At 38.5% G+C, this 21,341-nt stretch overlaps 1 protein-coding gene across 8 annotated transcripts in view; it reads left to right on the top strand.

Moving 5' to 3' along the window:
* PDE4D (phosphodiesterase 4D, cAMP-specific) overlaps window positions 1-21,341 on the top strand; it is a 1,610,544-nt gene that overhangs the window by 1,164,806 nt on the left and 424,397 nt on the right. The window contains exon 1 of one of the 8 annotated variants that reach the window (XM_010853476.1): window positions 1,431-2,778. The exons of the other annotated variants lie outside the window; for them this stretch is intronic. Coding sequence (XP_010851778.1) covers window positions 2,651-2,778 — 128 coding nt within the window. The 5' untranslated portion in view covers window positions 1,431-2,650. Of the gene's footprint in view, window positions 1-1,430; window positions 2,779-21,341 lie in introns of those variants that run through there. 8 annotated transcript variants of the gene reach the window in all.

Consider the following 21,341-nt stretch of genomic DNA (forward strand, 5'->3'; position numbering starts at 1 on the left):
ATCAAGGAATTTTATCTAATAGTGAATATATATTTTCTCCCATATAGGTTTATGTCATACTCTTCAGTTTTTTTTTTTTCCTACCCCTTTTAGGAAATTCTTATATAATGCAGTTCTTATTCTCTAGTATTGGACAAAGACCCTTATATCAGTTTACAGATAAAAATATTGTACATGTGTTCTTAGGACCCTAAGATGGGATAGCAGGTCCAAAGGGCCCTTTAAATTTGAAAACTATAAATTACTCACAGTTATACATCAAAGTTGTACATCACAGTTAGTTGGTAATCATTAGGTACTACCGCCATGTTGTAAAATTATATGATATTTTCCCAATTATGAAATATTAGTAAGGAAGATATACCAAGGACTGGACTGGAGACATGGCAGGAACTCTGTTGGTATTTTATCTCCCATTGACTATAAAAATTAAGCAAAAATTCTTGGCTGCCTCTCCTCTACTTTGGTGTGCTCTCTCATGTTGGTGAAGTTCAAGTCTTCTCCTTGGTATATCTCAGTTCAAGTAGGCTGCCCTTTCCTTCATAGGAACCCTAATGACAGTTTCATCTTTGCAAGGAACCATATGCAATCACTGGACAGTTTGGAGTGCTGACTCCCTTATTTTTCTGCTATAAAGGAACAGACTTGAATGTCAGAAGAGAGTGTTTTCAAGGCTGTGGGAAACAGACCTTTTCTGACATGACTTTTAGGAGTGTGTGCTGCCATAGGCTATTTATTAAAGGGAAAACTGCACAGAATTTGGGATCTAGGAACCCACTTTCAGAAATAAAAGCTCCAACCATTAAGAATATATTGACAAATGTGTTTACTGGTTATAGAAGCCCAAAATTATATGTCTACCACTAGACAATTGGTTGAATAAATAATAATGCATTCATTCTGTGGAGCCTTATGTAATTTTTAAAAAGAACATACTAGATTTCTATGTATTGCCTGAAAAAAAAATCCATGAATTCTTTTAAGCACAAAAATATTTGTAGAAGGTTATATAAAGTATAATCCCACTGTACAGAAACAGGATGGGGAAGCCCTGTGGATTGGTCAGTGTATTATGTGTATGATTTGTGTATGTATATGTCTGTAAATGAAGTGACAGAATTGGCACACAGAAAATTAGTAATATTAACTCATAGGAAAAAGAAATAAGGGTTTTATTTATATACCTCTGTGTCATTTCACATGTTAAAATGACCAAGTATTATTTTGTAATAAAAAAGTACAAAAAGGAGAATCATTAGATAGGCAATAGTGAAGTGAAGTTGCTTAGTGGTGTCTGACTCTTTGCGACCCCATGGACTGTGGCCTACCAGGCTCCTCCATCCGTGGAATTTTCCAGGCAAGAGTACTGGAGTGGGTTGCCATTTCCTTCTCCAGGGGATCTTCCCGATGCAGGGATTGAACCCAGGTCTCCCACATTGCAGGCAGATGCTTTACCATCTGAGCCACCAATGGAAAATTATCTTCCCTTTCGAACTTAAAAAAAATCTGAATTTAAATAATGTGGTTTAAACCCAAACATTGTCTGAATTTGGCCACTACAAAATAAAATACAGCTTTCTCTCAGCAGACTTTGTGTTTGCCTGGGTCCCAGGTCTCTTAAATAAATAGGTTGTGTTTATTCAAATCCTGGATAAGAAATATTTTTCAAACATAAAAATTACCCTGCATAGTACTCTGAACTCCTGTCTTGAGACTGCACATGAGGACCGCAGTGGTTGTATTGCTAGAATACTAGGAAATGAGGTGAGGACTATTGAAAACTGCGGGTTCGTGAAAGCTCTAACTTTTTTCTGAGATTTGTAGCTCTAGGGAGAATTTTAGAACGATTTCCAATTTCTCCAGTTTGTCTTTCATTGTTATGGGGAAAAAATGACTTTCAAATAGTAAAGAATTTCCCATCAGTTTTTCGATAGCTTTTCATCCAGCAATCAGCTAGGTTCCTTCTGAGAGAATATTTCTAATAAGAAAAAAAAAATCACTTTCAAAGTCCAACGCTGACCATTTTTTTATGTTCCTGAGGCTGAGTTCAGTTCTATTGTGAACCATAATTTATGAGGCAGAACCCACAATTTTTTGACCAGCAAATTGGAAAACCAGTGTAATCATTTCCATGTGCCCATCTCATTTTCTAAGGATCTGTAATAAGTTTAGCAAACAGTTTCCCCCCTTTGAAAACATACCAAATAATTGATTATTTCCTCCCTCTCAGATGCATGTTCGGTGTGTTGTGTTACTCTGATTTCCCAACCACTGTACATTAGGTTGATGTTCTTTTAGACATCAGACAATAATGGATTAAACCTTGCTGCCTACTCAGAGATCTCCTCTGAGTAGAAATAGGTTTCTGTGGCAGTACAGAATTTTTACCTCATCTACTCAGCCAATAATTGGCCAGAGCACTGATTCTGGTTAGAAATAAGCAACAAGCTTCCTGTATCCATGAAAAGAAAACAAGCGGATGCGTGTAGCCTCTGAGAAACACGGGATTACTTTTAAAGCAAAGCAGCACCCAGCGACCAGAGAGCAGCATATGTCTGAAATCCACTCTCTGACACGTTCTTTCCAGCATTTCCCAGGAATGCTGGGCTGACTCCTAAGACTTGTTTTCACTTCCTGCCTTTTGGATAAAATGAGTTTGCCAACCAGCTGTGAGTACCTAACCCTGGGGAAGATGGCTAGATTCCGAAGCCCTGCGTATGTTCATGGATCACCTTATGCAACCAACAAGCCCATTGACATTAAGCCACAGAGGAGACGGTAACTGCTTTCCTTTCTTCTAGCTGTTTGTTTGTGAAAACGTGTTTTGTTGCCCTTTAGTAACTGCTTTGGAGGTCTGCTGAGCTCGGAGGGTCAGGGTGAGAGGTTAGTTCTAAAATTCAGCATACTGGATAGCTAGAAAAAAATTAACCAAAGAGGAAAATGAGCTGGAAAATATTCTTAGCTTAGCTATTAGCAAAAGCTGATATGGTTTCAGGGTCTGTAGATTTTAGGAATTTAAGAGATTACTAGTGCTTGTACTACCTTCAGAATCATCTATGGTGAATTATTTCACAGAGGATTTTCCTGAATAATGGATATATTTATTAAAATCTCTTATTACCAGGTTCCCAGTATCTCACAATCTACAGATAACATTCCTTAATGCCTAAGTGTGATAAATACGTTCAAATTCTGTAAAAAGCATTGATTTACATGTGGTCACTGTGGAGGCCAGAATAGGCTTAGCTATTTTTCCTCTGAAGATGTCATTTCTAGATCAAGGTTCCAAAATTGTGCTAACTCACAATCTCCACAAAGACCCACACCACACAAACACACACACACATACACACACTCTCTCTCTCTCACTCATTACCCAGGCCAGCTCACGTTGTATAATTAAGAGTTGCAAAGTTGAACTGAGTGTTTTCATTACAAGAAAAGAGGGAGTGCAGTAAGAAAACCCTTATCTTCTAGCCTTTTTACTGCAGTGTAAAAATAGGGTTGATATGTTTGACAAATGGGTCTAAAACTAATCCCTCAATTTGGGTTTTATATAGTCGTTATATTCAGTTTTTTCAGAATGAACTTTGGGAGCATTTTACAATGAGACTCTATTCTCCGTGAAAATGCCAATTCTCCATAATTTTATGAAATCTTGAAATCAGAATCCAAAATTCAAAAAGCAGCATAACTTACTAAAAGACTATCATTATCAGCCTACACTTCTATTTTTCCTTTTCTTATGATGCATGCATAAACTCACACATAAAGGATACATTTTGCCAGACATGACCTTATTTGAAAACATAGAGGAACATTCGGATATTTAAGTGATTTTTTTCTAAAAGTTTCCAAACTCTCAGAAATGCCTTGGGGTTAGAAGGAATGGGAATGAACTTTTAAAAAAATTTCGAGAGGGGAAATATTCACTTCTCTTCCCCAAGTACCAAGGCTCTTCCTGTCAACCTGTAGGACCATTTGAATTTAAAACATGCTGGCAGTAACTAGCAACTGTGTCAGAGAACATTAGGAAAATGTGTCCTGAGACTCACTACACAGCTCAGTTTTAATCAGTCGCCCAACTCCCTTCTGTAATTAGGGGTGTGACACCCACACCACAAAGGCACACAGACGCCAAATTATTAATGTATAGTCATGAAAATATAACCTTCTTCCCTAATAGGGGATGTTGAGTCTTGAAAGCCTACTTGAAATGGATATGCAATACAGACTGATAGAATTGTTGCCTATAGTTTGACAAAGTTAGATAATTTTTTACTAATACCGCGTTTATTAAGAGAGACATAGTGGTTATGGCATTGGCTTGAAACCAGTTAAAGAGGGTTCAATTCCTTCCTTTTTTATGTTAAATTTACATCGGTAAGGTCTTCAAACACGTCAATGCTGTGTTCCTATTCACATTACCTTACCTTTTTTCCACCTAAAAGTAATCAACTCCTGTGTAAGTCAGCAGAATTGTGTGTTTATATAAGCTGATAAGTATATGTATGTAGTGTGGACTGGGCATGTTGCATTGTACCCAGACAAGTTCAGACTTATCTTCCGTCACTTTTTACACTGAGTATTACAATGTATTTTGCAAGCAAATATCCTTGCAAGGTGTTTGACAATAACCAGTATTTTGCAGTGTAGACCTCAAATTTGTAAAAATGTCAGGTCTAACTTGTTCTTCAGTACAGTACATTGCTTATTATATACAGCAAGTAAATCAAATAAATGGCCTTTTGCTTAAGATATGTAGTCATTAAGTCATTAAATGTAGAGCTTCTATCCCATAGCAGTATAACTCTGGCAACAAACTTGTAATGAAAACCATGGTTGGAGGGGATGGATAAATGGGTGAAGGAAGATCCGAGTCGTGGTGTCTTTCTATTGTGTAGCTCATATTTTCAAGTTGTACATTTTAAAACCTTTATCTGAACGTCTTTTTAATCTGCTGAGAAGTCAGTACATCGGGAACAGTGGTAGATTATTATTGTAGATGCACTAAAATCAACCCCAAATTAAATGGTTAGGTTTCAGAATACTTGCTGGGACTCATCTAAGATTTGTTTAAGACATGTTTATAAGTTTCCTTTCATGTAGTTACATTTGTGCTCTTTGGCAGAAAGGATACTGTTTTGATAATTACCAAAAGCGAGGGAAGGAAGAAGGGAGGAATCCTGGAAAACAACTAAAGAGGAGGAGCTGTATGTTGGTGTTCTAACTTAGTCAATGAATGTGATATTGAGGTGGTAAAAAGAAATATGACTTTTCATTAAATGGAGAGAATAAAGTAGGAAATCTAATCGTATCAAAATATACCTCAGTTTGAGTTCAGTGTATCCTTATAAAACAATGACTTGTTGAAAGAACAGCATGTTGCCTTGGAACACAGGGAGATAATTTCCAAATTGAGAATGAGCAGCATTGTAAGTGTGACCACATGGTCACTGGATAGTTCTGAATTCTTATTTCAGGAGCAGCAGTGAAGAGATTAACAAAGAAGCTAACACTCCTAAATCTTAATTAATCTCAGTGTTGAAGAGAATGACAGTCTTATCACCTGTGATTCTAATAATTTTCTATATTCATGTTTTTTAAAAAATTTACTCTAATATTTTATAGCCTCCACAAACTCAAGGACTCTATTTTTACTCTTGCAAAAAAATAGCTTTCTTTAAATTTTATAATACTTTGATGTCCCTAATACATAGAGAATAAGTAATCAGATTTAATCTGGCTTTTCCACTCCATCCTCACCAAGTCAGGCTGCAGGGTTTTTGAGTGTATGGATTGCTTCTTGCTCACTGCCACATCCGTGGTGCCCAGCATAGAGCCAGGCACAGATCGGACAATAAATTATTTAGGAAATAAATGATGACAAAGTGTGTGTTACCTATCTTGGCATAGGTGTATGTATCCCTTCCCTGAATACCATCATATGGAGTCTTTGGCAAGACCTTCCATATAGTAAAAACGAGAAGTCACTGGAAGGGGAGAGAGGGAGGTTTCCTAGAGGAAAGTGATATTGAACCTGTCAGAAAGGTGATAGAAGCACAAAAGTGGATACAATCAGTTACAGAAATTGTGAAATGTAAGCCCTAGTTCTGTTTGTCCTCCAGAAGTATTAAACTCAGAAAACGTTTTTTTTTTTTTTTTTTTTGCAAAATTAGCGACAAATATTGGGAGCAGTGAAAGAGGCGTGTCAGGACTCAACAGCACCCTCAGGTACAGAAAACACCTGTGCTCCTGGGCAACACTTCTCACAACCCAGCACCTGTGGGTGCTCACACGTCTCAGCAGCTCTGCCCCCTGTCTCTGGCTGGCGGGCCTCTGCCCTGCGCTGCTCTGGGGCCCCTCCTGCTCCCCACCTTCTTCTCATTCTCTCCATTCTGTATGCGCCTTCTTCCCGGTAGTCTGTGGGCTCAGAGAAAAGGATATAGGAATGAATACTAGGAGTCTGAGTCTGCATTAATCAGCCTCTTTTATCCTTGAGAAAAGATTACAGTTGCATGCTTAGATTTTAATCAATCATCCAACTTCCATTTACTCAAATTAATATTACTTTTAGTTCATTAGTAGTAGTATAAGAAATAAACTGTTAGTATTAGTTTGCTAGGGCTGCCATAACAAAGGCTGAATGGCTTAAACCGCAGAGATTTGTTTTCTCAGTTTGGAGGCTGCAAGTCCACAGTCAGAGTGGTGCCGGGTTGACTTTCTCCTGGCCCCTCTCTGCTTGGGGTGCAGATGGCTGTCTTCTCACCGAGTCATCACACGCCCTTTGCTCTGTGCCTGCACCCTGGTCAGTCTGTGGGTCCAAATGTCCTCTTACGAAAAGACCACTAGGCAGATTGGATAAGGTATCCATTTGAACAGCCTCTCTCATCACCTCTTTAAAGACTCTGTCTCCAGATACAGTCACATCCTGAAGTACAGGGGGTTAGGCATCTCCACATGAATTTCGGGGTGACGCTGTTTAGCACATAGCAAATTGTATTCATATAAATGCTTTGCGATAATGACTGTGGAAGGAGACAGGAATTGGACTAGGATTCCTCAGTAATTAGTGGCCTCTTGTTTATAAAAAAAAAAAAGTTCAATCAATGAGTCTGAATGTGCACGAGTGATATATTTGAAGTATAAGTGAATACATCTCACTTTTTGTACCAAAGGAAAACAGTTGCACATTGTGTACAGTCGATCTTCATCAAATATAACCTATTTCACTAGGAATCTATCATCATTCAAACAGAGCCCAGATCAGCATTTGCTTTTCAATAACCCTTTTTGAAAAAGTGGTTATTAAATTTATTATCAGTGTAGCCAGTAGTTTTCAACTGGAACTTTTGGCAACGTATAGGGACATTTTTGATTTTAAGTTTTGCGGGCTCACTCGCTCATTCATGTCTGACTCTTTCAATCCTGCATACTGTAGCCCACCAGGCTCCTCTGTCCATGGGATTTCTCAGACAAGAATACAGGAGTGGGTTGCCGCTTTCTCCTCCAGGGAATCTTCTAGACCCAAATATTGAAGCTGAGTCTCCAGGTAGAAAAACACTACCTTATACACAGTGAAGAATTATTCTTAAGAAAATGATACAAATGAACTTACTTAAAAAACGTAAATAGACTCACAGGCATAGAAAACAAATCTATGGTTACCAAAGGGGATTGGGGAGGAGGGATAAATCAGGAATTTGGGATCAACTTGTACGTTAAAAAGCAGAGATATTACATTACCAACAAAGGTCCATCTAGTCAAGGCTATGGTTTTTCCAGTGGTCGTGTATGGATGTGAGAGTTGGACTGTGAAGAAGGCTGAGCGCCGAAGAATTGATGCTTTTGAACTGTGGTGCTGGAGAAGACTCTTGAGAGTCTCTTGGACTGCAAGGAGATCCAACCAGTCCATCCTAAAGGAGATCAGTCCTGGGTGTTCATTGGAAGGACTGATGCTGAAGCTGAAACTGCAATACTTTGGCCACCTCATGCAAAGGGTTGACTCATTGGAAAAGACCCTGATGCTGGGAGGGATTGAGGGCAGGAGGAGAAGGGGACGACAGAGAATGAGATGGCTGGATGGCATCACCGACTCAGTGGACGTGAGTCTGAGTGAACTCTGGGAGTTGGTGATGGACAGGGAGGCCTGGCGTGCTATGATTCATGGGGTCGCAAAGAGTCGAACATGACTGAGCGACTGAACTGAACTGTACATACTACTGTATATAAAATAATCAACAAGGACCTACTGTATAGCGCAAGGAACTATACTCAATATTTTGTAATAACCTATAAGGAAAAAATCTGAAAAAAATTTATGTATGAATAACTGAACCACTTTGCTGAACGTCTGAAACTAACACAACATTGTAAATCAACTGTACTTCAACTGAAAAAAAGAATTATTATTCAACTAAAAATCCCTAAATCCCAATAAAGCTGAGATTGAGAAACTTGTATAAACCAATTGGATTGGGGAATACTTTGAAGCTCTTTGAAGGTCTTTGTCTATATCCAGATAATTGATATTTTTTATGTATTCATGAAAATACCTTCATCTTTCTCATGGTAACCACTAGATGATGCTCTCTTAGCCTGGTTAAAAATAACCATTGCCACACTTTTTAAATGATCTAAAATGTTCAGTGATTCAGACAGCTTTATTGGATTGTCAGGGCCTATTATTATTTCAGTAGAGCTACCATGAAGATTTCATTACAGAAAGCTGAATAAATGATCTAATACATTCTTGTAGCTTCAGGCTAGGTACTAAACATTGATATGCTTTTCAAGGTGAATTAAAAAATACTGGGTAAAATTGCACAAAAGATAACAAATATTGAGTGACCATCCCAATGACCTGGTAGAATGAAGACTCTGGTCACCTGTCCCCGTGCCTATGTACATGGGTACATGTTTTGTGAACGTGTGAGCCAAAAGTAGATTTTCATCATAACCAGTTCATCCTAGCAGGAGAGAACAAATTTCATAAGGGGAAAATTTGGGGGAAAATGTAGTACTTTCTCAGATAAAAGGTACTTCTTTTCAATAAATAAATCTTCTAATTATCATCAGGATTTAATCTAACCCTACTTTCATCTGGGAAAAATTATTGGCAATAATGTTTGGACTAGAATGTGTATTTTCAGCTCTTCCTGCTCTCCTCAAATCCAAAGCAGTATATACAAATGTCTACTAGCTAAGGGATCTCCAGAGAAATCAAATTCAACATATTTATAACTGAGATTACCCAGGGTCCCTCCGCATCCTCCGTGATCCATGGCACTTGCCAAAAATTCATCCTAAATGCTTTCTCTGCCTCAGCCCACACTCTCCATCACTATCTGTTATCAGGTACATTCTTTCTTCTTCCTTTTGTTGCGCTTCCCAACACACTATCCTTGTTAGGCCCTCATTTTCTTTTGCCTGAAAGACTCATAGGCTCGTAATTGAGCTTTTTATCTTTCTATCATCCTCTTCCTGACTGTCATTCTTTAAAATTTCGTGATGCTTCCCTGCTTACACCAATAGCTTTTCACTGCATATAAAACATCTCACTTCTAAATGTCCATGGTCTACCTCCTCCATATCCTGTATCCTTGGGGATAAATCCCTCCAATCATCCATGTATACTCTGCATTTTAGATGTAAAGAGCTACTAGCTATACCTGTTCTTGGCCTGTAGGTCTCCTCTTCCTCCTCTTGGTGATGAACCCCAACTCCTCCTGCAGATCTTTCTCGTTAATCCTTTCCTAATTCCCTATTTACAAAATTAAGTTTCTCCTTTAGCTAGCTGTTGTCTCTTTTTTTATGTATCTGTTACAGCATTATCATATAAACTTCAATTATTTATATGTGTGCTGTCTTTCCTGCCGTTTTATAGTGGCATGATGGAAACAGCTGTTTCAGGAAGAATAATTTGGCAATAACTTGCAACATAAACTGGAATGGAAAAGACTGGAGCCCTATCCTGATTGAAGCAAGCAGAATAAAATCCTGGCAGGAACCATTTCATTACAATTACAAAATATATAAATATATGATTACAATTGTGAGAACCGCTCAAAAGGAGACAAGGGCCCAATAAAAGTATATAAATAGGTACCTAACATAGTCTGAGCATTTGGAAAATGTTTCCCTGGGGATGATGAGGCCTGAAGATGAGTAACATGTTCTGTGGAGAACTAAGTGAGGCTTTGCTATGAATGTTAAACTGAAAGGATAAGGTGTCTGAGCTCTAAAAAGGGAGGGCAGAGAATGGCAAAACTAAAGTAAGGGAGATTGGTCATGAGAGGGAAAGAGCAAAATAAATTCTTAATTTCATTTTAGAGAAACATTAAATGACTGTTTAATGTAATTCTTTCATTGAAAATGCAATTTTAAACATATCCTTTGTGTCTTATTTATTATTGAGAATTTTTAAATATTGAAATAAGCAGGTAGTATTTTCCAACTGAAGTTAGAAAAGAAAGTCTGTTTTCCAATCTATTGCCAACTACTAGTGATTAATAAAAACGTCATAAATATTAACCTTTGTTCCTCTGCATCAGTTTAGCATTCCCCCATCACCTAGCCATACGGCCTCTGCTTTGCTAAATGGAGCGACATGAGGCTATTTAGAATACTTAGAGTGTTGGCTGTTCTGATGCACAGGAGATTCTGCACAGCCTCAGTGAGCTTCATGTTAGTGCATTTCTACATCCAATTAGAGACATAAAATTGCCCATCTTTTGGAACTCCTTTCCATTTGTTTTTCCTCTTTTGTTGTGTTGGCTTGTTTTTCTTTCCCACCGATTTTTCTCTTGCGTTAAATAAGATTATTACATAGATAAATTCATGCCATGAAGGGAAAACTTTTATTATCACCTTTATTTTACTTTGTTAACTGTGTGAATGAAATAGTGAATTCTGACAAGCATCCCCGGCTTAGCATAGCACTTAATATAGCACTGCTCTCAAGGAGACTGTATATTGATGTAGAAGGTCTGAAAGAAGCAGAGACAAAAAATAATGGCAGGAGGGGCGGGCAGTCAATCCACTGACAGCCTTTAAACTAAAGTTGATGACTTTAAACTTGATCCGTAATGCCATGGTTTCTACAGCCTCATGAGGAGGGTGACTCCCAGCAAAGAAGATAGTTTTGCCAGTGGTGATACCCTAGAGAGATGTTTGTTGAGAAGGAAGTTACAAATGTCCAAGGGAAAGCTAATCAGCTTCCCAGACAAGATGGAATGTGTTCTAAATTTCAAAAGATGGTCAGGGCTTCATTCATGTGGTTTTCAGTAGCTCATGTTGTTATTATCCTTCAGGCCTCATCATCCCCAGGGGAACATTCCCTAAACGCTCAGACTGTGTTAAGTACCTATTTATATACTCTTATTGCACCTTCATCTTCTTTTTAGCAGTTCTCACAGTTGCAATCCAATATTTATATATTTTGTTGACCTAAGAGCTTCCTTCCATAGTCATTTATGGGATCGTGGGAACAGGGCATAAGACTGTGTTTTAAACCAGAGTGTGTACAGTGCTTTGTACAAGGCTTGTAACATAATAGGTGCTTAGTCAATTCTTATGTGATATATTATTCTCACTGGGAATAAGAAAGTCATCAGACACAATAAATAATCATGTACCTCTTGCAGAAACATATTAAATTCATTCTAGCAACTTCTGGACTTGTGTCTTAAGCCCTGATTGCTCTTCCTTTTTACTTGTATCATCATCACTGCCTTAAATTAAAACAGGGTGTTCTCATGGCCAAGATGAAACTCATTGTCTTACTTTTAAGATCTATTCCTCTTCTTCTATTCTTTGATTAGGAGGTCTAATGGATTCAGTTCAGTTCAGTTCAGTTCAGTCGCTCAGTCGTGTCTGACTCTTTGCGACCCCATGAATCACAGCACGCCAGGCCTCGCTGTCCATCACCAACTCCCGAGTTTACTCAAACTCATGTGCATCGAGTCGGTGATGCCATCCAGCCATCTCATCCTCTGTTGTCCCCTTGTCCTCCTGCATCCAGTCCCCCGCAGCATCAGGGTCTTTTCCAATGAGTCAACTCTTTGCATGAGGTGGCCAGAGTTTTGGAGTTTCAGCCTCAACATCAGTCCTTCCAATGAACACCCAGGACTGGTCTCCTTTAGAATGGACTGGTTGGATCTCCTTGCAGTCCAAGAGACTCTCAAGAGTCTTTTCCAACACTACAGTTCAAAAGCATCAATTCTTCAGTGCTCAGCTTTCTTCACAGTCCAACTCTCACATCCATACATGACCACTGGAAAAACCATAGCCTTGACTAGGCGGACTTTTGTTGGCAAAGTAATATCTCTGCTAAAATTTTAATGTGCTATCTAGGTCGGTCATAACTTTACTTCCAAGGAGTAAGTGTCTTTTAATTTCATGGATGCAATCACCATCTGCAGTTATGTTGGAGCCAAAAAAAAATAAAGTCTGACACTATTTCCACTGTTTCCTCATCTATTTCCCATGAAGTGATGGGACCAGATGCCATAATCTTAGTTTTCTGAATGTTGAGCTTTAAGCCAACGTTTTCACTCTCTTTCACTTTCATCAAGAGGCTTTTTAGTTCCTTTTCACTTTCTTCCATAAGGGTGGTGTCCTCTGCATATCTGAGGTTATTGATACTTCTCCCGGCAATCTTGATTCCAGCTTGTGCTTCTTCCAGCCCAGTGTTTCTCATGATGTACTCTGCATAGAAGTTAAATAAGCAGGGTGACAGTATACAGCCTTGACGTACTCCTTTTCCTATTTGGAACCAGCCTGTTGTTCCGTGTCCAGTTCTAACTGTTGCTTCCTGACCTGCATATAGGCTTCTAATGGATTTCTCCCCAGTTATCCAAACTAGAAACACGAGAGTCACTGTATTCATCTCCCTTTATTTCAACTCACTCCTTCATCACCAGGTTCTCTTTTACCTGCTAATGAATTCTTATATCAGACACTTCCATTCTGCCTTTGCTAACACTGCCCATTAATGTAGTCTGTTATTAGGACCTCTTATATGATCTGCACATCGCTGGTTTCTGTATAATCCACCCAGAATGACTTTATGTGAGTGAGTGTTGGATTGCTTTCATTGCTATAGTAGCACAGTATTTCCTTTTTTGCAAAACTTGTAAATTACACCAAAACCCTTTGGGTGGCTGATATTCAGTTCCGAAGTTTTCTGATGACCCCAAGTATAAAAATGCAAAATTCTACCTTTGTGATGTTTCTTCCTGAGCAATGGCTGAGTCACAAAATGATGAATTTGCTTAATTTGCATGAAAGAAACATTTAAAATTCCTCTAAGATTTCTTGAAATCTGAGCTGACGATTGCATGATAATTCACAGTAAATCATCTCACAAAACAGGTAGCTTTCAATGTATCACAATACATGAGAGATTAGTGTCATTTAGTTATTAATTTTTAACCCAGGCAAAAGTTAGTAAAATATATGTGCCTACAGCTACAGAAGTCTCAAAGTCTGTTGAGTAGTCGAAATTATTCAACGTACCCTTATGATACAGTTTTTCTAAATTTGCAATGGCCCTTCTGGCCCATGCCGCCTTGATGGAAAACACGTGCTCTTGTCTGTGCTGTTATTTCTGAACAGCATATATTGGTGTCTGATGCAACATGGTACTGGTGTTACCATGGTAATTCCTCGTGTAATAACAAGAACATCAAGAATACGAGCAGCTTGCTGTTCTCTTTGAGTTTAGTCTATTTCCTTTGAGTTTTCTATGAGTTTAGTTTATTTTCTGTTTTCTCCCTCTCTCCCGCTGTCTCTCTCTCTCCTACTTTAGGAAACCATCGCCCATGACACCGAGAGTAACACAATCACATGTTCACTTTCTGTTATTTGTTGGTACAACTCACACTCTGCTTGCAAAGGAATTCTTGGACGCTTTGACTTGTAAGAGATTTTGCTTCTCTCTGACATTTCTTTTTGTCAGTAAAGGTTTCTAACCTCTGGAGGAAAAATCATTTGAATCCTCAGGCTGGTACATGTCAGAAATCCTGTATGATAAACTCTGTGGAGACAGAACATTCTAGCTCTAGTGTTGCCTTGTCTCTGACTTCAGTCTGTGTTCAAAATCACCTCAAAACCGAGTTGGAAAATGAAAATTAATTGTCACATCCCTAGCAATTTTTACTGTACCAATCTAGGCGCTCCATGTCAGACTTGGAGATAAAGTACTACAGGGATGATTGTAAGTTACTCAGGACCTAATGATGTTTATAAAGATCTTTTCATCTTTACAGGGTATTGAAAAAAATGGCCTTCAGTGTGACAAAGGAGATATTGTATAAGAGCAATTCAAAAGAAGTGTACTGTCCGAGCACTTAATGATACAAATTCAAATATACAGGCTAAGCCAAACAGGAGAGATAAAGGGGGGAGAAATAGCAATTCACATAGGCATTCTGCTTTCTCTACCTGCTGCCTCCTTGAATGGATCCATGCTCACTAGTAAGTGTGAGATAGGAGAGATGCTCTCTCCTTATCTCAGTCCCCTTGGACCTGTTGTGGCATGAACATCTTGACTTCCATTTGGGTAATTTAAAGGATTCTCCGTAGCAATATTGACTAGACTAGTTTTTGCCCCAGAGGCTGATATTTGAATGTAGACTAAGTAATATCCGACTCCACTGAATTACTGTTATCATCAAAAGATGTATCTATGTTTATAGACATTCTTGTATTAGATTTGAGAAGGAACTCCAGTGTTGATAGTAAATATGAAGGGAAAAGGGAAGTCGCTCAGTCGTGTCCGACTCTTTGCTACCCCATGGACTGTAGCCCACCAGGCTCCTCTGTCCATAGGATTTTCCAGGCGAGAGTACTTGAGTGGGTTGCCATTTCCTTTTCCAGGGCATCTTCCCCACCCAGGAATCAAACCCGGCTCTCCTCCATCGTAAGCAGATGCTTTACCGTCTGAGCCTCAGGGAAGTCGATAGTAAATATAATGAGCCTTATTTGCTGAGTTAAACATATACTAAGGAGACCAGTGGGAGTAGTGATAGCAATAATCTACTCTAGAAGTAGTAATAATACCCTGTACAAAATGATGGAGCATTCATTTATGTTATACTTTTTGTGTATTTTATATTTTCTACAACATATAAAAATTTACAAGGAAAAGTAAATTTGTCTCTTTTAAAGAGAGTGTATATTTAGGGTCTAACATGGAATGGTACATGTAGTAATAAAATCGATAGGAGGGAAACATGGAAGAAGGATCAGCAAGACTTGAAAAATTTTATAAGAAAGAAAAAGAAGATGCTGTTTCCTTGATGAAACCTAGACACCACCAGTATTTCTGAATTTCTGGCAAAAGAATTGTAGTTAACAGAAACAGAGACTAAGAAGTGGAACATCAGGTTTGAGAGTAAAAATAACTTATTGATGAACAAACTGGTTTTGAGAATTTGTCAGGAAAAGTGAATGGAGAAGAGCAAACAAATATCGAACAAAGAGTTAAAAAAAAAAAAAGAAAGAAAATGTCAGGGTTGGGAATATGAAGACCAAAGAGGATCAAGCAGAGGTCCTTGGGGAAGCATCTACATGTGTGAGTTAACCTTAAGTTTAGCAAAGTCAGAGTCAATTACCTTTTGTGTATTTGTTTCCAATTCAGAACTTTATTTTCATCCTGCAATATACTGTGCAGACCTCTAAATGTAGCTGTATAGAGGATAAATAATTTACAGAAACATCCAAAATACATCAGACTTTGTTACTAAATATTTTATTGCTGAGGTCACTAGATTTGGCTAAGTTGTAAGATACATAAATTGCCAGGCTTTGCAAAATGGTATTTTTAAACTGATGATGGATTTCAAATCAAATTGTCATATTGGATCCTGAACCTTTTTGTAACCAACAAATGCTTTCACAAAGCAAATATTGATAAGATGATCCAGTACTGATCTGTTCTACTATTATTAGTATCTCAGAAATAAATATTAATGAGAATGTTGAAATGTTGCAGTTGTCAGAAATCAACCAAAATTGGCCTAATGATTAGGGATGTGTTGACTCTGAATAGAGGTACATAATTCTGGATTTATAGGGAACAACAGAGAAGCAACCAATAAAAAATAATGTGCCATGACCCAGTCGGTGGAGAAAAGGGTGTTCATAGCCGCACAGTAAGAGTTAGCTATGAGATTGTGTTCCATCTTTTCTGTTGCGCTACTGGTAAAAAACAATGTTAAAATAGCCCCTTTCTTGTAACCAAACATTTCTTACTGGAAATTCAATAGGCACGCTTTTCTCTTGTTTGGCCAGATATGGGTATTTGTCTTACTGCCTTTTAGTAGTTCTGAAAACAATTTTATCAGTAGTCCAATACAGTCTTTTCCCAGGAGCTTGGGTGTATTATTGAGGTTGTTTCAAATGCACTTAATGTCCTCTCTAATGGATTTGTTTATTTGTTTCACAAAACCTTCTATTCTCTTGGCCAGAGAAGTTACTTTTATATGCTTTATGAGTGCCTTGTTGCTATAACCTGTAAATTATGGCACTTTGTTATTTCATATATACTTTTAATATGATATATGTCATATATAACTCGTAAGTAAAGAGCGATGAAAAAGTTATTGCTTATGATCTCTTCATGTAGAATTGTTATAAACAATGCATAGTAAACAATAAACAATACTTTAATAATTAGAAATTAGAATGGAGTGGGGTAGATCAGTTTATCTGTGGCACTGAGACTTCATATACGATAGTCTCAAAAATTAAAATATATCTTGGAGGTTGAAATATTCATACAGATATCAGGTAAATGTGGAAATATAATTTTATTAGAGTTCTTTATAGTGGTGTTTGGCTATAAATCCACTGATCTGAAGTTTCTGTGGGTAGATTCTAAGTATGTCTGGCACCTGGCTTAGAGAATGGGAAAAACAAAACAAAACAGTAGTCTTCTTGGCTTGCAAGGAGATGTGAACTTCCTACTTCTGACCTGACCCATTCTGGGATAAATCAGATGTTTACTCTGACCAATGTAAAACATCTGGGTAATTCCAATTTGGGAGACATATTGCTTTAGATACACGGAACCCTGAAAATCGGTAGAATTTTGCATTTCTTTTCTTGATAAATGATGTTGCCTGAATTTTTGTCATACCCAACAATTCATAGTCCTCAGTTCTCCCACTTTTTTTTTCCATTTAGTTAAAATCGTCTATCTTCTATCTATTACACATATAGCTCTTAGAAGAGCAGATGTCTGGATTATTATCTATCGTTCTCAAACACACCAAAGTTTCACTATCAAACTATGCTGCTGCTGCTGCTAAGTCGCTTCAGTTGTGTCTGACTCTGTGCGACCCCATAGACGGCAGCCCACCAGGCTCCCCTGTCCCTGGGATTCTCCAGGCAAGAACACTGGAGTGGGTTGCCATTTCCTTCTCCAGTGCATGAAAGTGAAAAGTGAAAGTGAAGTTGCTCAGTCGTGTCCGACTCTTAGTGACCCCATGGACTGCAACCTACCAGCCTCCTCCATCCATGGGATTTTCCAGGCAAGAGTACTGGAGTGGGGTGCCATTGCCTAATCCCCCATAAAAAATCCAGGCTTATAAGGCTACGCCTTGATGTAGAATAACTCCTGGTTTTCTAGTTATTATTTTCTTAGAACAGCTCTGAGCAGTTCTTGTTGGGCTCTCCTCTGGGGCTCTTTGATAAATCAGTTCTAGACTGAGATTGACATGAAGAGAGAGCTTGAGACAAAAGATGGAAAACAGCTATGAGCAAAATAATTCTCCTCTCAAAGATAAATACAAGACATACCAAGAAAACGTAGTTGGAGTTGTTGCTTTCCCTGGATGTTGTGGAAGAGTTGACCAATATAAAGGAGGGTAGATTAACAATGCAGTCACATCCAGGGCATGTCATCTCATCGACTGAAGACAATTTTTATATTCTCTATAAATGTTGTCAAAAATAATGATCCAGGATGGAATAATAAGTAACCTGTGTTCCCTTAACTGGGTCATTTGTCTCATAATGCTGTTGACCTCTCATTTATTTATTTCTCGGTATTTAGACCTGTGCTGGCCAATAGAAATACTATGGAAGCCACATTTGTAATTTAAAATATTCTACTATCACTTAAAAAAATATGTTTAAACAGATGAAATTAACTTCAAAATATAATCAATGTATAATCAATGATTAATATTGTAAGCAATATATAATTATTAATGAAATATTGAAAATTCTATCCTCATTCTAGTCCTTTGAAGTCCTGTCTGTATTTTATATACATATTAACTTAGATGCTAACTTTCTGTCAATCATGCTTGATCTAAATTTCAGTTCACTTCAGTTCAGTTGCTCAGTCATGTCTGACTCTTTGCCACCCCATGGACTGCAGCACACCAGGCTTCCCTGTCCATCACCAACTTCTGGGGTTTGCTCAAACTCATGTCCATCGAGTTGGTGATGCTGTCTCTATGGCATCTCAATCTAAATTTAGATTTCATAAAATTTGCAATTGAAAATGTAGAATCACTTAACTCAGGTTTCAAATTTCCAGTAATCAGCTATCAATTATAAAATTTAAATATTAACTACTATTTTTATCATGCAGTTCCACTCTTCAGATCCTTTCTTCATTGCCCATCACTCCCCAGTGAAGCCTGTCTTGACAATTCTTGCTCATGATTGGGAACCCAAATGCTGACGTCCTTTCTGCATTACGGTCAGTCAGAATTCTGCCACAGCCCCAGAGCATTATTCCATGTACTGTGGACCTGAAGCCCCAGAAAGACTGAGGCTATTTTGTTGCCATATCTATTTCTTGAGTTTTTGTTTATTTCTTTTATGTTTTGATATCTCTACGATGCAGCGCAGTGGTTCCTTGATAAATTCTCTTTTGTTGTATGAGCTATTAAGTTGGACACCACTGAAGTGACTTAGCACATGAGGTATCCAACAACTCTCCTGTGTCTGTCATTCAGTCTCTAAAATTAGACCCAGCCTACTGTTCTGATCTTATCTTTGGCTTCTCAGTCATATAGTTTATCTCTAAACAAATTGGTTTGTAGCTGTCTCTTAGATATGCCTTCTGTATTTCCAACCCCTTGTCTCGGCTCACCATCCCCTCTCCTGAAGTATCCTTCTCTCCTCTTGACCTGCCCAAATTCTACCATTTTTTTTCAAGATCCAGCTCATCCTTCTGCCGTGGTAATATGCATGGAGCATCACGTGCTCCACCGTGTCGCAGAGTCAGAATTACATGACTTCAACGAAGGAAACTAAGCTTGGAGTCCAAGTGGATCTGTTTGTTTTCTGGCCTTCTCTGAGCCTCATATTCCTTCTTTATATAATTAGAGTAATAAAGCCTAAGTTTCAGGATTGTCTTGAATATGATGATGAATGCATGTATTGGCACGCAGTGAGAGTTCAGGCAGAATATGTGAGATCTGTTGTTTTCCATGTGACCGTGGGGCATCTAATCATGCAGCTTTTACAATATCTTTTACTGTGAGATTTCACTGTCATTTGGATCACTCTGCAATACAGCATTCTATAATACAATCAATACAATACAATACAGATCACTCTACAATACAAATAACATTTACATGCTTTATTCCAAACCAGACTACAAGTCTCTGGGCTAAACTAACACCTAGTTGAATTGTAGACACACATACATAAACAGATATATATGTATGTATGTATTGAGAATTAGAGAGAGGATGCATATTGACTTATGTATATTGAGTCATTTAATGTTCCCTGTGTGCATACGTGCGTGCTGTCCCTTCAGTTAGGTCTGAGTCTTTGCCACCCTAGGGACTGTAGCCCATCAGGCTCTTCTGTCCATGGGATTCTCCAGGCAAGAATTCTAGAGTGGGTCGCCATGCCCCCATCCAGGGGATCTTCCCGACCCAGGGGTTGAACCCCCATCTCTTAAGTCTCCTGCATTGGCAGCTGGGTTCTTGATCACTAGCGCCACCTAGAAAGCCCTAATCTTCCCTAAAAAGCACCATTTTATAAGGAAGTTGATAATGTCCCTAGAAAATAAAGTCTGTCACTGTTTCCATTGTTTCCCCATCTATTTGCCATGAAGTGATGGAACCGGATGCCATGATCTTAGTTTTTTGAAACTATAAGTGAAATGATTATTTACTTGTTGGTATATAGTCATTGTGCATGCAGTGTGTATAGATGATCAAGGCAAAGATTGCCAGTGCAAAGTAACAACCTCTCGTTGCTTAAGTTCAGGTTAATCATTAATATTTTTCCATGGATCAATACCCCTTAGAAGCAAAAATTGTGGCCGAGCTGTTCAACTCCATGTGTCTGCCAAGTGTGAAAATCCTTGGGCCAGACTTATTGGAGCTTTGTGTTATGCTTTTCATTATGAGCTTTTCTTAGCTCTTCTCTGTGAAGAGTTCTTCCCCCTCCCCGTGCCCCTCAGCTGGCCCTGAGAGAATGGGTGAGCTATACTTTAACACCTCACCTGCCCTGAGGCATGTAAGTACAGTGGGATGGGGCCTGGGGGGAGTTCTTTTAATGCTGCTTGGTTTTTAACTTAATGTTCCTCTTCAATTGAAAGTTAATCTGTTATATTCCCTGAAATGAAATAATGATAAGCAAAAGAAAGACAAGACACCCTTTCTAAGTGTGTGACTTATGAGTCCCAAAAGTGATTTTTTTTTTAAGTATGAAACTTTGCATTTAATTTAAAAGGTGAAATATGTTAGTATCCCCTTGGAAACATTCTGTTGCTGTTTAGTCACTCAGTCATGCCCAACTGTTTGCAGCCCCATGGGATTTCCCAGGCAAGAATAGTGGAGTGGGTTGGCATTTCCTTCTCCAGGGGGTCTTCCCAACCCAGGAATTGAACCAGCATCTCCACATCTCCTGCATTGCAGGCAGATTCTTTACCACGAAGCCACCAGGGAGGCAACATTAAATTTTTTCAAAAGAATTACCATTAAGGAGTTGATAAATATTTTAAATTTTAAAACATCCTATAAAACTGCATCCTAGAAATATAAAGCCTCCTGCTCTTATCCCTCTCAATGAAACCCTCCTGTGTTCATAGGCTGGGTCTGATTTACCTTTGTATGCCTTCTGCCGCTAAAGCTTACAAAAATAGGTATGCAATAGTTATTTAATAAGTAAGTTAGTTAATTGATGAATCAGTTCAGTGCAGTCGCTCAGTCGTGTCCGACTCTTTGCGACCCCATGAATTGCAGCACGCCAGGCCTCCCTGTCCATCACCAACTCCCGGAGTTTACTCAAACTCATGTCCATCAAGTCGGTGATGCCATCCAACCATCTCATCCTCTGTCGTCCCCTTGTCCTCC

This window comes from Bison bison, unplaced genomic scaffold, assembly GCF_000754665.1.
Source record: "Bison bison bison isolate TAMUID 2011002044 unplaced genomic scaffold, Bison_UMD1.0 scf7180017864328, whole genome shotgun sequence".
Lineage (NCBI taxonomy): Eukaryota > Metazoa > Chordata > Mammalia > Artiodactyla > Bovidae > Bison > Bison bison.